At 36.2% G+C, this 17,228-nt stretch overlaps 1 protein-coding gene across 1 annotated transcript in view; it reads left to right on the top strand.

Annotated features, from left to right (window-relative positions):
• Positions 1–4,144: 4,144 nt before the first annotated feature.
• The window catches only part of PLEKHH2 (pleckstrin homology domain containing, family H (with MyTH4 domain) member 2), a 51,506-nt gene continuing 38,422 nt past the window's right edge, over positions 4,145–17,228 (top strand). The window contains exon 1 of the mRNA XM_009583064.1: positions 4,145–4,267. Coding sequence (XP_009581359.1) covers positions 4,145–4,267 — 123 coding nt within the window. The remainder of the gene's footprint in view (positions 4,268–17,228) is intronic.

Here is a 17,228-nt window from a genome sequence, read left to right as displayed (position 1 = left end):
TCTAGGTCCCTTAAGGTCCAGGCTCCTCTCGTCCGGTTGGCAGTGCCGTTGCCGTATCCTGCTATCGCCCCAAAAAGGAAAGCGAGAAGAACACAACTTCCACACTAACATGCAAAATGAAGTTCTTTTTAAAATATCTACACCATCAGCTTTCAGAATTTCACATAAAAATTAAACATTCGTACCTAGTGTGATGTCACACCATGACCTTAAAAATTGCTGTCGTCGGGAAAAGGACGTAAAATGATCTTCTGTGCTTTAATGCTGTTTGCTACCCACATTTGACAGCGCTCTGCGGGTGCGCCATCGGTTGTGCCATTTCCCTGGGAAGGCGAGCAGGCAGTGGCTCAGGAATGAGCTGGGAGGGGGCAGCCTGGCCCCTGAAATTGGGAGGGCTATCAGGGGTCTGCGCCCGGTCCTGGAGTGGGAGAGCGCTGGCTGACGTGTTGCTTCATGGGAACAGCCTCGTCAATACCTAGGAAGCAGCAGAAAAAACGTTTGTAAATCAGATTTTGAAGGAAGTTTTAAATAGCTTAGGCTACAGTTTGTCTGAGCGCAGAATTATGCAAAATGAGTCAAATGGAAAATAAAGTTACCAGTGTTTCGACATGAGTAAGGGCTCTGGCCAGCAACAAACCTGAGAATGACTTCCTTGATTCCCAAACAGGTCCACTTTGTGTCTCATCCCTTCCTTTCTCCAGTCCAACCTTTACGATTCCAAAAATATTTGAAAGTGCCGAGTTTGGGTGAAAAGGGTGGAAGAAAGGGGACTGAAATTCGAGAGGTATGGCCCAAATGCATTTGGGCTGGTGACCATTTTAGGATGGCGTAGGGAACCCACCATGTACTGCGCAACCCACTCCTATTGAAACAGAAGGAGTTGTCAAGCTTTCTCCAGCAGAGAAAGGACATACAGAGCATATGGACAGAATATGAAGCGTTTAGTTAAACACAGCGTTTTGTTAAAAACAGAGGAAAACACTGACAGTGCGATAAGGAATATGTAAATTTTTAACGTGCTTCAAAAAGCTAGAACGTTGTTCCCTCCTTCCCCCTGAAATGTATTTTGATAATTTCCAAGCAGACGGCAAAGAAAAGGAAATTATATCAATCCCTTTGGGGAGAATGTGACATTCTGACTTCTTGAAACCTATGAAGAGGTTTATAAACTTAAAAAATGAGAAAGACAAATTTAATCTTTCCAGACTTGTCAAACTTGTCTCAATTAATTTTTGATGACATAATTAGAACTTACTGCTTTAATGTGCACTTTTTTAGTTTACTTTTCAAAAGATTTTATTTTTAAAGGCTCGGGAGAACGGAGGGCTTTGCGGTGGGAACTGGAGCAGGAAGAAGGGGAGGACTCTGTGTAGGTTCGACTGCTGATTCAGAGTACTCCGTTAAGCAAAGAGGGATGAACTCATTTTTTTCCTCCCTTGGGGAATCAAACAAACAGGAAGTCATTGATTCAAAGTAAGATCATTCACTCCGCAATTGTAAACAGTGTATTATGTGCCTGTAAATATTTCCAGAACCCATTGGCTTGTTGGAAAATATGAAGTAAATTATTATAATCTCTAGCAAGCATCCCACAATAAAAAGAGTTATTTTCAAACTTTTATCTGTAATGTTTATACAGTGGAATATTAATTAGCTTGGACATTGAGAAATGACTTGGCTGAACGCATTGTTCGCTGCCAGAAATCCATCTACTCAAATGTTTTGTCTGTTGAAACACAAACATTTTTAACTCCACCCTGTAATATTGCACCCTACAAAAAAAAAGCAAAAATTCTTTCACTGTTTGATCCGTTTGTGTTTTCACTACCACAAACACTGAAATATCCTACTGTTAACCAGATGTTGGCTGAGTTTGTCTGTGTCTTATCTAGCTGTAATTAGTCAATAAGGAAAAACATTATAAAAGATCCTAAATAGACAGTCTAATAGGAAATTGTCATTCCTCGTTACTTAGGAGAGCAGAATCCAAGCTGCCTGTCCAAATCAATCTGCAGCTGAAACTTCTGCTTCCTCTGTGAAGTAGAAGAAGCTGCTGCTTGGAAGTGCCACCTTCCCCCTTGAACGTGGGCAGAGGGACTCTGCACAAGGAGAGAGGAGCAAAGATTAGGGACAAGACAGCGGTGAGCAACCTGGTTACCTGACAGTCCAGGGAGTTTTCTGCCAAGCTTAAAAGAAGGGGGGAAATGGTAAAAGACAGGGGTCACCCAGAAGGCTTGCAGTCGAAATGATTGTGTGCTTAAAGTTTAGAATTCGGGTGTTGTAGGATCGGCTCAGGAAACTATTTTAATAACGTGCTTAAATCCCAGCGATTCCATGGAGATTCCTGAATGGGGGATTCCTGAATAGGGATGGTTGTAACCTCAGGCTTAACAGCTTGAATCATAGCTTGCAGGACCAAGAGGAAGAGAGAGTCAAGAATGGAGCAGCTACCTTCAGACAGGTGATTGTGGTGATGCTCTTCTTCCTTTTAACTTAAGATATAGAATGAAGGGAACAAATCATTGGGCTATGTGAAAGGAAGGAAAGTTTTGAGACAGTGAGAGTTTTTCACTTGCTTAGTTATGATGAACTCGAGAGTAATTTGAGACATGGAAAATTTAGAAGAGAACTAGAAAATATTAATGTATCGAAGAAAAGTTAGGACTTTTTGGAATCCTGCTTATTACTTTGATCTCTCTTGCGATGCTTTGCCTTTTCCTTTTTTCTTCCTGGTGTCAGGAGTAGTGGAAGAGATAAATCCGTAGGTCCTTCCCATCTAGCTGATGAGAGTTTGAGGAAGGAGGGGAACTCGGGCTGCCTCCTTCGACAGTGGGAGGAAGGGGAGTGCCTGAACCCAGGCTTCTGAAGGACTAGAGTAGTCATGGGGAGGGGGGCTCTGAAAGATGTCGCGAATTAATCCATGCTAACTAGGTCAGGAGTTGCAGTATAGAAATCTGTATGATTTTCCTGTGCCAGCCTCTTTCGTCACACTGAAAAGGGTTGCTACTTGCCTTTTCTTGTCAGTGTCTCATTGTCCGTCGTCCAAAGGTGACAAACATGCAGCATAACCTTATGACTGGTAGTTTTTTGTTTGTTGTGATCTTTCAGCTGCCTTCCACTGAATGGTGTTTTTATGGCTGTTTGTTATTTCGGAGATAAATTGAATACTTAGGGGGAATTCAAGCTTTATTTTCAAAGCCAAACCTATGTGTTCAGAGCCCTGCAAAGGCCAGGGCCTTTGCTCGCAAGGGAACTTCTTGGACTGAATGGTTACATTCAGCCATCCACTTACTCTCTATTAAGCCATCTACAAATAGTTGGAATACAACAGAGCCCAGTCCTTCTGCTTACACAGAGGTGATTTTCTTGGCTTCTCTTGGCTTTCTGGCTCAAACCATGATGAGCCAGCTCTCATCCTGAATAATTTTTCCAGCAGTGCTTGTCCAAAAGGGCACTGAGCTTAATTTCCAGAAGTTAAATGTAGATAAAAGCACAGATTTGAACCTGAAACATGCATGAATCAGGATGTCCTGAGATCTGCAACAGATGATATAAAGGGATTGTTTTTCCTGTGGGAGACCCATTAGGGACCGTTTGCTCACCTGCCTTTACATTTGGAACCATAAACTCCCCCCTGCATCTCATTAAGGATGTTAAATTTTAAAGGCAATTTGATTAAGCATAAGAATTTTAAAACACTTTTTAAAGAGTCATCTGCCAAACAGTAAACTTGCATAAAACCAAATGTGCTACTAACTCACAGGTAGTTACACCTATATAAGGCATTTTCTTAGCAAAAGCTCAGTTCTCTACAAGCCTCTTCTATGTAAGAAAGGATATATACAGTAACTGAAGATTATAACATGATGTGTCTCTGCTTATCAAGGAAAATATATTGCAGCCCCAAAATAATTGAAGAAATTAAATTACGATAAACCTAAGTATCTCCCAGTTATGATAAGGGCCTTTGTAGATTAATGTACTTTTACTAAGTTTTATGAAGCTGTACATGTACAAAATTTGGGGGTATTCTTGAGATTTATATGAAATAAGAAGTTAGTATATTTATTAAAAAAAAGTCAGACATTAAATACAGACTCAATTTGATGTGGGGATTTTTTCCCTTTCTTTTTCCAGCATAAATATGGCTGAACTTTCAGAGCCAGAAGGTACTGTAAACTGGAAGGAAAGATGTTTAACTCTGGAGTCACAGTTAATGAAATTTCGTCTCCAGGCAAGCAAGATCAGAGAATTGTTAGCAGAAAAGGTAGGTCTCATGGTATGAATTTTAATGCTGTATAAATGATTTTATTTGATGGTGAGGGCTGATCACATGTCATGGTTTGAGATTACAAGTACTGGTATTTTTTCAGGGGGAAAAAAAAATCATTTAAAAACAAAATATATGGAAAACAGGTATGTTTTAATGCTGTGAAAGAATTTCACACATTTGATTTGCCAGCAAGAAATGTTCATTTTCAAATAAGAACACACTGGCAACTCCTGCAGAGGAAAATATGTATCCAGTAATCACTTTTACAACATTGAAGTTAACATTTAACACATTTTCCTAAGTATTTAAGATCTGATTTAAGACACAGAAATCATTGGGGAGAAAATCCAGAAGTATTATTTTCCCCAGTATTCCTTACCAAATCATATAATTTACCAGACTTGTTTTTCCTATAATAAGACATCTCCAACTATGGCTCATCATATTTGAAATATAAAAAAACCACCATTGTATTTACCTGGCAACATTTTCAGAACAAGGCAAATAAAAGAGTACAAGGGACAAAACATTCTAGAGAATCTTTGGGACTCTTGTTATCATTAATATTGACTTCAATGAATTTCTAGTCAAAAAGTTATTTTGTCAAAACTACTCTATTCTCCCTCGAGCTAAATTTTCCATCAATTGCTCCCCCCAAAAAGAAAAATAAAATTCAGATCCTTTTATAGTATGTTAGAGTGACGATACTTTTATTTTATACATTTATGTTAATGCTTCTCTTTTGTGAACTTACCCAATCTCCTTTTGAAGCCATAAATACATTTAGCATCCACATTTAGCCCTCTTTGAATCGTTCTCATGTTACTATATTTTGGTGGGGCCAAGAACTAAATAGTATTCAAGCAGGAAAAACATGTATTTTTGTATTTGTGAAGAACCGTGGATAATGTACACAGTTATATGCTCCATTCCTTTCGTTATAATGCTTAACATTTTGTTTTCTTTGACAGCTAAATTAACCATAGAGTATATTTTTATGGAGATATCTATCTTAATTGCAGGATCTTACTCAAAGTCCTTTACATTTCTATGTTATGCATCATTTGTTACTTTATTGACCAGTCAGTAAATTTTGTAAGGACCTTCTTGTAAGTCTTTCTAGTCAGAAAGCTTCTATTATCCTGAATAACAAAATACCATCAAGAAACTTGGTCACTTCACTACCCAGTGCTCATTTCCGAATGTCTATGATTATGCTGAACAGGATACGCCCTGAAAAAATCTCTGCAGATCTGCACTGACAGCTGCCGGTCACTGTGGGAAGTAACCAATCACCTACTATTTTTATTGTTGAGCCAGTTTTTTAATTCATGGAGAGACATTCCCTCTTACCCTGTAGCCGTTTGCTTCCTTTAAACACTTTCCAAAATCCAAATAATTATATAGACTAGATCTCCCCTATCTGCAGCCTTGCTGATCCCCTCAAAGAACTTTAATAGCTTTGTGAGCCAACACTCCTCTTTATAAGGGCCGCTTTGACTCTTCCCTCGTCTATCATGCTTATCCACGTGCCCCCTTATTCTGCTATTACAGTTTTCACTAATTTGCTTGCTACAGACATGAGACTTCTAGATCAATAGTTGGTTCAACTATATCATCCAGTCCTTGATTGAGTATCGTTTGGCAGTTTGTTACTGTTCATTTTATCTATTTGTGCCCTTATCTCTTCTATGGAGGTACAGAACCTCAATTTGAGATGGAAGAAAATTGAATAAAGAAACTTAGTATTTTCTGGATTAGACTTTTTTCATTAAGTAGGTCTTTTTTATTAAAATGAGCATGAAAATTTACACCAATGTAAAATCATTGTGTAATAATACTGAGTTCCACTGGAATTGTGTTTTTACAGTTAGTACTCCAAATATCTCTGCTTTGGCATGACTAAAACTATTGCTGTTAGAAAGCAGTGTAGTTGAAAACTCTTAATTTTTTACCCAATCCTCCAATTTTTTCTGTATGACAAACTCTCATTGAACAGGTATTGCAGAATATTGGGTTTTGAAGGTGTGACCAGGTGTACAAATGCCATCCTTTGACATTTCATTTAAAAATGAAAAAAAAAGGAAAACTACTTGTGTCCTTCCAATTAGCAAAGCCCACAGATCAGTTAATAAACCATGATCATCAGTCTTGGAGAAGAACATCCATCAAAGAGTACAATACTGTCTGCTGTAACACTCAACAGATTATTGGATGCTTATGCAGTTGAGGCTGTTAGATGTTATATATCTCTTCTGTCTCTTTACCCCATTTGGATCACTGCCGTACAGGATGAAAGTCAAGTGGCCAAACACTGGGCATGATTTTTCTAGGGACTTTCCAGCAGCCATAACTACCATGTTTTATGCAGCTGCTGCTGATTATAGTTTTGGCAACCAGAAAGTTAAGATTCATGAACAGCACTTCACAAAACTATCTGAGTTTAAAAAAAAAGATTTTAGAAGTTTGATTGCTTTCTATTTGACTTTTCACTTTGTTCCTTTACAGTTTGCATTTACAGGCTCTTAACTGCTAGAAATGTCCTCTTAAATTATGCATAATCATATAATTTCAGAAGTCAACATTTAAAAAAAAAACAGTAAGAGGGATAAAATCACAAATCTTCAGCACTGTGCCTGAAACAAAGCATTGGAAAGAAAATTACTTACTCTCTCATCTGTGAGAAACATGGCTCCAAAATAGATTAAAAAATCTTAAGAACTTTTCATGTTACTGCCCTCATTTTAGTTTGCCTTAGCTTTCTCAGAAAGCTTAGAAAAAGTTTACAGGAGGTAAAAATGGGAAAAATATTTTCTACTGAAGACCACGGGTCCAACAAGTATTCAGTTGGGATAATTTGATGTATTATTCTCCAGAGCAGAGCATTAGCAGACTTCATGAAAAATGATCCTTCTCCTCACTTTGTCACTTTGACTTTTTAATATGAATCTTTCATTCATAAACTGGAATTCAGTTGGGACATGCATCAAAGACTGGTTAGTGCTCAACAAAATTAGACCATATTCATCTGCAGATTTATCAGCCTTGCACAATTCAAAACCAACAATTTTCAAAATGGGCACTGAAGTCTTAGCTGTATTTATTTGTATGTTGGTTTCATTTGTAACAATCCAGTGGTTATTTTTCACATATTTTTATTTTTAACATTCCAAATTATACAAACAATTCTCAGTAGTTGTAAAGGGAAGGATACTCTCGCACTTGTTTGGGATTAAACTGCATGGAATTGTTACTCAAAAATATGTTTGGGAAATAGCAAAGTGAATAATGAAGACCTGATCAGCCAGTACTTGATGGGCATCCTGATACTAATGACAAGAGGAGAATACAGTTGATGTCAGTCTTTATAGGTACTTTCTAGATTTGTTACCTGTTATAGAATGAACTAAATTTGCAAAGCACACAAGTATTTCTCATTCTTACTTTGATTAGCACAGGCCTTTATTTGTGGTTTTGTTTACAATCATCTCTATGCTATGAAATGTGTACTAAAACATTGAACAATAGCACCAGACAGTGTTCTACTTCCAAATAGCAACAGAAATCTCAGTACTATGGCGTGACAGACATAAAAAACCCTCATGGGTATTAAAATATGTAATTGTCGTAGAAAACAGAGTGATACTATGCAGGAAGGTGAGAGAAGTGAATTGGTGGTAATTCTCCAGTCTTCCTCCTCTGTGTGTATTTGAGAGGTATCTCTTCAAGACAGTGAATCAAGAAAAGGAGTTTACGTCCTATTACACTGTGTGTATGACTTGTCAGAAACTGCCATTGGGTTTTTCCCCATATATTTGTTCTATAACTTAGTCTAAAACCAGATTTTAATAAGGGTTTGCTTGGATCTATCCTTTTTCAATATTTGTGTCTGTGACCTATGTGCTTCTGTAAATATATTCGGGCAGTGGATTAATTGAGATACTTTTCTTATACAATGGAAATCAAATACCTTTGCAAAGTTGTTTTATTTAATAGTGTCCCTGCAAATAAATGAACGATCAACATGGGAAGTCTTCAGTATATTCTTCTAATAGATGTGTTCTAATTTAAAAAAACAAACTATTTACTGGGTTTTGTAGTCCAGCAAATACTCATCCTTGAACCTCAGTGGTTGAGGAGTTCAAGAAATTTGCATTGTAAGTGCATTTCAGCAGTATGGCTACCAGAACTTTAATTTTGTAGTAAATTTGGGGAGAAGAAGAGAGGGGAGCAAAGGGATATACAATGTTTTCAGAAAACTAATCCATTCCTGTTGTTTATTTGTTTGGGTTTTTTGTTTGTTTTCATTTTGCCAAGTAAAGAGTCTATATTTATAAATCTAACATGCAAAGAAAGAGACCTTGTTGGAGTTTTAAGCAGAAGCTGCTGCTCTAAGTGGGAGAGGTCTTTACAGGAATTTAAGGAATGATGTAGAAAGTATCCCTAGTATGCCAAATTTAGGATGGCTGTGGAACTGAGTTTTAAGTAGAAGCATTTCTTTTAATGCATCTTGAGTCTTACGCATATGAAGAGTTTACTAAAAAAACCTTCACTGAATAAACGATTACAGTATTCTACTGGAAGTTTAGTGCCTAGCTAGCATTTCATGTCACAGGAAAAGTTGGTGACCCCCATTCTCTTCATAGTAAGTACATTTTTCACCTAAAATGTGTGTGCAACATCAGGTATAAAGTTAATGTTTTTCCTATCACTAAAAAATCATTTTAGTTGAAGAACTACATAGCTGTGTTAAATTTCCTCTTGGGCAGCCTCCACTGAATTTCTTTTTCATCAGACCCCGTAAGGACTGAATATGGCACTATCCCAAATGTTGCATTATGGGCTGTCCAGTAATGCTCAACATTCACATGAATGTCTCCAAGTTTGTTTCCTTCAGTGCTGAAGATCATTATTTTATGCTTTGAATGATTTTCAACAAATATAAATGATTAAGAGAGAGGATTATTTTCATTGTTTGCTTTTAACCTTCCATTTGGATATTCTCTGTATACATGCTCAGCTGGCAACCGAGTGTGTATATGACAAATGCAGTAATGTTTATACTTTACGTACAGATTATGAAAATTGAATGATAACTGATTTTTAGGCCAAATACTATTTCCATTATATTCCAAAGCTTAACATATTCCTGACTTTGTCTTACAAACCAACAGCTAAATCCATGTCCCACTGTATTTTTATTCATTTTGTAGGCATATTTATGGTATGCCATTTGACATTTCAAAGTGAAGCAGATGCTTCAGCACTGTGTTTTATCTGTGGCACGACAATTTCAAGATTAATGTTTTCAGAGGAAAAGTCCATAACGCATTTGACTTGTGCAGTGATTGCCAATATGAAAATTGTGAAAAAGCACAATGAGTATTTCCATTTGCATTCAAAGGATTATGAAGGGTAAAGTAAAAAGGAGCAAAATACCATAGTACCAAAATAATTAAAATGAAGGTTATTTTTCAGTATTTCAGTTGCTCTTAAAAAACTTCTTGTCATGGAAAATAATTCAGCTGCAGTTAGGAACTTAGAAACAGGAGAAAGCGAGGAGAGTTAAGGAGAATAAAAGTTAAAAGTTTATATTGTTAGAGTCTTAGGTTTGTTTACGCCTTTTTAATACCTATACCTTTTTCCCTATAACTCTATTTTTATCCCTTGTCTAAAAGTTTATGCTATGCCTTTTTATAACAGTGGGGGTTTTTTTTTGCTTCACTGTTCTTGTACGTCTTAAACCTACATTTTTTCTAGGGAGGGTGAAGATGGGGGAAAAAAAAAAAAGAAAAAAGAACTGAGGAAGCAATAAATTAGCTGTTCTTGTAGAGGCCAGGCTGGGTAATGGCATGAAAGAGCACAGCCCTTGCTGTGAGGCCAGAGGATGAATATCTTCCCTCTGGGGGTGCGGAGACGAGGGCATTCGTACTGTTCCAGCCCACCTGAGATGGGTAAGTTGATGGAAGTTGTGGAAGCTGTGATAGTGGGAAGGCACCTGTGCAGATTCTTAGCTCATCTAATATTTGTTTAGCATTTCACTTGTAGGAGCTACAAGGTGTTTTTTCTCTATTTTTCATGGCAGGAACTCTTTTTGCACTTAGAAATTATGCATTTAATTTTCATTCCCTCAGAGAGTATTTTCAGGCTTAAGTATCTGTTGTCATGTCTTCAAACTGCATTATGCTGCCTTACATATATTTCTGGGATCTCTTGCTCCTTTGCCGTCTGTGTTTCCTAGGTGTCCTATACACTTTAATTTCATTAATAAATTCAGTTTCTGTCAAGTTTTCAATTTTTTAAACTTTGGCGGTCAGTGGTACCTTTGATTCTGATTCTCTCAGGCAGTGGAATGGAAAAAAGGCCTCCTATTTCAGATGTTCATGTTGTGGCTCTAATCAGAACTCACAATTCAGTGACACACAAGTAGCAGAATTTCCACAATTGCACTACAAAACAAAACAAAGCAGGCAGCTGCCTTTTAATACAGATGAACAACCAGTTGTTGATACATTCCTCTTTTCATTTTAAGCACTATGTGAGACTTCTTTTTCCTTGGCTGCCAAAGTGCTTTGGTACGTTCTTCCACCTTGCTAAAGAGTATCTTCACTTCTTTCAAGATTTTGAATGTTACAGTAATGTCTGTTTGTGCTAGAGTGGCAGTCTGTATAATTTGTATTTGATTGTGTCTCTGCAACTTAACTATCAAGACAAAATGTGAGTTGGAAAAGAAGACAGCCAGAAAGAGTGAACGTTCTAGTATTTTACCAGGCTTAGGAAAGTCCTGTGACTGACAATGGGAAAAGCACAATTATTCAGCCAACATTACATGCTGCTCATTTGACCTTTACTACACTGCCTCCCCAAATCCCACTGCTGAATTTAACTTTTTTAAGTCTGTATATTTACTGGCAGCTGTCCTAGACTACTAATTCTGGAAGAGTTCCCTCCGCGGGCTTTTCTGTTTCATATTTTTAATTTGTAATAGTTTCCAGAAGAAATCATTAATTTTGCTATAATGAACTCAGGTGAAATGTGAAAGACTGCTTTTTCATATGTACTTCTCACACGTTTAACGAGCACTAGGAAAACCTTTTGAGCTAAATAATTATTCTTAAAATCATGTTTAAATATTGAAAAGAACTTGAAAGAAGTAAAATATAACTCAGTGGTAAAACTGGTCTCATGTCATGGAGACTGATAAAAATTTTTAGCCTGATCATTTTGGAAACTGAGCAGATGGAGACTGATAATTTTTGTAGGTTTCATTTTTTTCCAAGGAAAGGCTTTTGTGCTAAACATAGTTCATGCAAATGAGCTGAAGAGCTAAAAAGAAGAGTGAAGAGAGACTTGCAATTAAGAAGTGCCTTTTGCCTAACTAGGAGAGCAGTGCCAGAGTTTGCTGTAGTTAGAAGTGGACAGGATTGTGATTCTGCACATCAAGACTGCAGAACTACTAGCCATCTTCAGAAGAAGCAGGAGGAGTGTGTATATGTGTGTGTATACATACATACACATATATATAAAGTTGGCGTCAAAGACCCAAATTGCTTTTACACTCCGTATTTCTGACCACGATTGAGGCAGAGAAAAGAGATAATCCCTGTGGTGAACAGTCTGAACAGAGAAAGAGAGAAAATGAAGAGGAGGAGTTGGTTAGATGGCAAATTTGCAGAGGCATAATTGACACTGCTTTGTTCATGTGAAGAATTGTAGCCTTTTACCTTTTAATTGGTATTAAAAATGGAGAAGACGGGAGAAGGAAAAAATGGGAGTGCACTGAAAAGTGGCAGCTTGTGAGCTGCCAGGTTGTGAGCGCTAAGCTGAGTTTTGCAGTAGTCATAACCTAGGTGGGCATTCAGGTGGGATTTGAAGGAAGAATAAGGCTGTAGCTTTTGGGATTTAAGCCAGATAACTAATTCTTTCATCTTAAGATTTTTTTTCATGTAGGAAATAATAACAAACAGTAAAATTCCATATACTATGAACCAGTAAAATAGTAAAGACAATTCACCATGCTTGATCTGTGAGTAGCCTAAAGAACATTTGAGCCCCATTAAGACTTAGCCTTTAGCATTAGCTCTTTTGGGGAGATCTACGAAGAAAAGAAGATTGGGTTCAGAAAGCAGTTCTTCATGACTAAATCCACACTGTTGAGAAATATTTTTATAGGTTTCATCTTGTTCTAGGGAAAAGCTTTTGTGCCAAAGTATTCAATTTCATTTTTTACTGAAGGCGTATTTAATTTTATAAATATAGTTAGGTCTGAAGTATCACTTCCTGGATTTATGAGACGAGATGGATTTCTATTAATTAGTTAAAATGTAAAGCTGTTCTATGAAAGATAAGTCTTTCTAATTATTGTGTTGCCTTTGGGATAAAAAAATCATCCAGTAAAGAACAAAGTGTATCTTGCCCAAGGCATGTGCTAATTCCTTCTTCACAAATTATCTTCTTGTTTATTTTTCCTGTGAAATACTAATATCTTGATTTTACATCTCTATTCTTTAGGTGTTTTGTCTATGTGGCTTAATTGGCCAGGCCATATTTTAAAGTTTGTTGTAGTTTATAAAGATTTAGCACTGTCCTTATGAAAGATACATAATACGTAGAAGAGAAATCAACGTCAAGACAGAAGGAGTAATGTTTGAAAATATGGATGGAACATACCCAGCCAGCTTTTTAATAAATGAGTTATAGAAGTAGGAGGAATATTACTGTGTCTTCCTAAGCTAAACCACCAGAAGACAGACCTTCTTGTAAAAAGAGTAAATCATGCTTCTAAAACAGTTTTACCATTGCTTTTAACTAACAAATGTATGCAAGGCTTTATACATATATAGATTGGGCATAGCATATTTTAAATCTTGAAAACTGGTGGTCATCAAAGCCACTGACAAACAGATGACTTGCTTTTAAGCAGTATCTAAGGAAATGCAGAGATTTGTTGAAATATTTGGGTTTAAACATAGGAATATAGAAACAAAAGGGGAAATCTTGGTCACATGCAGTGCTCTGGAATAGCTGGCAGGCATATTCTTCAAACCGTTTATAAACTTACCAAGCACCACATAAAAAGTCAGATCTTTTGCATTTATTGCTTCTATTAGAAGGCAGTTCCAAAATCTTTTTTAGTTAATGTGGAAAATGAGGATCTTCTAATTTCCAGCCCATGTTTATTCATCACCTGTTTATATCTGCTTGCACCTTTGAAAGACAGTTGTAGGTGTGTTTATCCCTCATTTGCTTCTCCTATTTGTTTATTTATAGAAGCAACCATATCCCCGTGTTTCTTCAGTTTTGGTAAGTCTTATGTGGTGTGAGGACTGATATGTCGTTAAATCTAAAAATGGACAAATTTACTACTTTTTATGTGGAACATTATTTTTCAACCACAGATGGTTTGGGCCTTTTTTCAGATGAGGAAGAATTGAAAAATTGAAATGCAAGGAAAAAAGCAGACTCTAAACATACTGTTCTCAAGTCACTGGAAGTTCTGCACTTAATCAATAAGCAGGCTGTATTTCTGCTTCAGAAGCTTGTAACTCCTTTTTCCTTTTTGAAAACTCTGACCTATTATCAGCATGCTTTGAAAGGCTTACAGAGAAGTGATGCTTTTCGTTCATTAATGGTCGTATTTTTTCCTGTATTTATGTCAAAAAGATTTCCAAAAAGTCTACGTGATACAACTGTGTTATTTATAATATTAAAAATTAGGAGACAGTGTATTACGCACTGATTATGATGTAAATTTTAAATGTGATTGGGACAAGTTATTATGTTGAAAATTGACTTGGATAAAAATTTAGGGGTTTGTTCCTATAAATAACATCCATTTTCAGATCTCAAAAAGGAAATAGTTTCAACAATTTTTATTTTTAAAATAAAAGATTTCCTTTAAAATTATTAAAAAATTATTTCAAATATCAGGAAAATAATCAATTTAGTGCTGTAATTTCTCTCTAACGTGCATTACACAATCAATGATCTGTATATATATAAAAAAATGAAAGTATATGTACACATACATGCATACAAATGGAGTATTTTTTGAAATTTATGAGTGATGACTTTTGAGTTTATACCCTTTGGTGCAAAAATAGATGTGATTTCATGCAATACATGTTTTAATAAAATGAAAATTTCTTTACTTGCACAAAAATGTATGTTGAACATTTCTGAACACAGTCAAGAAACTTCCAATTGAACTTTGAAAAAGAACCCCTATATGATTTGCTTTTGTATTGTAAAAAATTCCCGGTGACTGTGTGTTGTGCTTCAATGTCCAGACCTCCAAGGCAGTACACCTCTTTGTTTTTATTGCTGCCATGTTTCTTCAAAGCATTCAGTATTTATTCACATGTGGCATTTCTCTGTTCATTGTTTGAACAAAAATAGCTCAATTTGATGACTCTCAGATGTAGAGTGGTTATTTCCTTACTAAGTTTAAAAACAAATCTATTTCTAACAATAGATATTTTTCTCCATAATTCATTAACAAGTTTTCTGGAAATTATAAGAGGATTTTTACACTCAAAAAGAGGAGGAGAAAGTGCAGGTTAAAGTAGCAGTCTGTTCTTCTGTACCTATGTTGATATTGTTCTTTAGCCAGTATGCGTGTATTTTTTGTTCATGGGCCTAAAACATTTATTCTTTATATTTAAGACTGTAAACCAAACACCAGTATAGATTATGACAGGACACTTCTGAATCCTTAATAAATTTTGGGAAGAGTTTGAACCAATCGTAGATGTGCGTGACAAGAATATTCCTTACAAGAGGTTTGTTGAAGTAGGGCATTATTTCAAGTTACCTAATTCAGGACATGATAGAAAATGAAGCCTAAATATACTTCATGTGCCAAATGTTATCAATGACATGCTGGCCCTCCACGTTTCTCCTGGGAAGCCAACTTTATGTCTGTTGATACTTTACAGACTGCAGTTCATTCAAGAAATGTCTAGCCTAACAGCTGATACATACCATTTAATTCCAGTGATACTAGTGATTTGCATAGATGTATATAGAAAGAAGCTGGTGGGACAGAAATCTAATTCAACAGACTTCTCTGTTTTTCTAATCACTTTCTGTATAAAGTCAGAGTTGGTCATCAATATTCAAGTTGCAGCCATAGGTAAGACTTCTTTCTTCTGTGTCTGTAAAGCACACTGACCTTTGCCTCCAAATGTGGATATGGCTGCAGTTACCTGCCACTTCCATCATGAGGTTAAGTTTAGGTATCATTTACGTTGTTTTGTTTTTTTTTTTTTTATAATTTGAGGATCTTAAGCTATCTATCCATGGTCTGAAATTGTCTTCATAGTCGCTGGGTAAAGAGAATTCACTGCTGCATTTTATTCCTGAGGAGTTCAAAGTATGACTTTTGCTTTAAACAATTAGCTACTAGTCCAGTCACATATTTTCACCTTCTCTCGCTCCTCTCTCTCGTTCGCTCTCTCAGTAATGCTGTGATCATTGTTATGAAAACTCTTACTGACTTAAGAAGAAGGTTTAAGGTTAGGTTTTCTTTGTGAAGAGAAATCCTTGCCTTGGAACTAGTTACAATCTTTTGCCCAACAAGTTTGATAGCCCTCAGAGTATCCCAAAACAATCATTTTTTCCCTTTAACTTCACAGGCCCGTAGAGTAGGAAAGCAGTCAGAGTATAGATGTAAATCTCATTTTTCAGGCAAAACCATTTTGTGGATTGGCTAGGGATTATTTATACAAATGGGAAAAAATTATATATTTTTAAAGTTTCATCATTGTTACAATAGACACTGCAAAACAAACCTATATAAACTCTAAATAAAGGGAAAATCAGGACTTATTTAGTAATTGTTAGATCAAATTATTGAAATGCTGGCCAATTTAACTGTAACAGAAGTGCTCATGTTTGGTAACTATGGTATTCCATTCTTGCTAAAGAACATAGATGATTGCTTTTTTTTTTAACAGGAGCCTCCTAAAATAAATTGAAGACCCTTTAGAAATTTTCCAAATAAAATATCACATTTAGTTGTTGCCAGGAAGCTGACTGACATATCTGTATTGTGAGATCACCCAAAGCATACCTTCTTGAACTAGTTAAATCTTACAGAAGCAAAAATAAACCCTGTACTTCCATTTTTAATCTCTGAATGCTATTTTTCTTGGTAATTATTCTCTCAGCTCCTTTGGCTCCTAGCTTTACATTCATCTTAGCAACTGCTTTATTCAAACCATATTCTGTGTCCCAGTAGTCTACATGAACATATTATGATGTTCCTGGTCCTGTGCAACAGTATATATTCCTAGCAAGAGGTGCACTGTACAGTTTCAGTGCAGAAATGCGGAAGGAACTTAGGTCTGTAGTGCACTGTATTATCCTGTTGTGTAGAAGAGCAGCACTACTGCTTAATGCTTGTACAGTGGTTCAGTGATCATTAGATACTGCTAGAGAGACTACTTGTTTCAGGTTTAAGCTGAGTCAGAGCTAGTTGAGCTGCACTGGCAGCTATGTGGACCTGGCAAGCAGAATTTTCAGGTTCTATTTCCATTTATTAAATCTGCCAGGTTTCTGATACAACCTTACAGCTGAACTGAATTTTAAGTATGGAACATAAATAAATTTCCAATTACTGCCATGGCAATCGCATGCATTTACAAGTTGTTTGACTGTGAAAATTGATGAACAGCTTGCTACTCATCAACAGTGAATTTCACATTATGAGTATCTGAAGGAGTTTTCGGTCAATGTCATAGAGTATTAACAATGTTCATTATTGATACAATAGCTGCACTTTTACTTGGTTTAGCATAGTGCTTTTACTACAGTGAAATTTTAGCTGACTATATATTCAGAAATAACCTCAATTTCTGAATTGCCAACTCACTAAAAAAAAAAAGTCTTAAAAACTATATTAAAGTGAGTCTTGTAAACCAAACTTCTATTTGAACATAAAACCAAAGAGACA

The sequence above is a fragment of the Fulmarus glacialis genome, unplaced genomic scaffold, assembly GCF_000690835.1.
Source record: "Fulmarus glacialis isolate BGI_N327 unplaced genomic scaffold, ASM69083v1 scaffold46468, whole genome shotgun sequence".
In the NCBI taxonomy this organism is placed as follows: domain Eukaryota; kingdom Metazoa; phylum Chordata; class Aves; order Procellariiformes; family Procellariidae; genus Fulmarus; species Fulmarus glacialis.
Note: the sequence above shows the minus strand (reverse complement) of the source record. Positions and strands in the feature narration are given on the sequence as shown.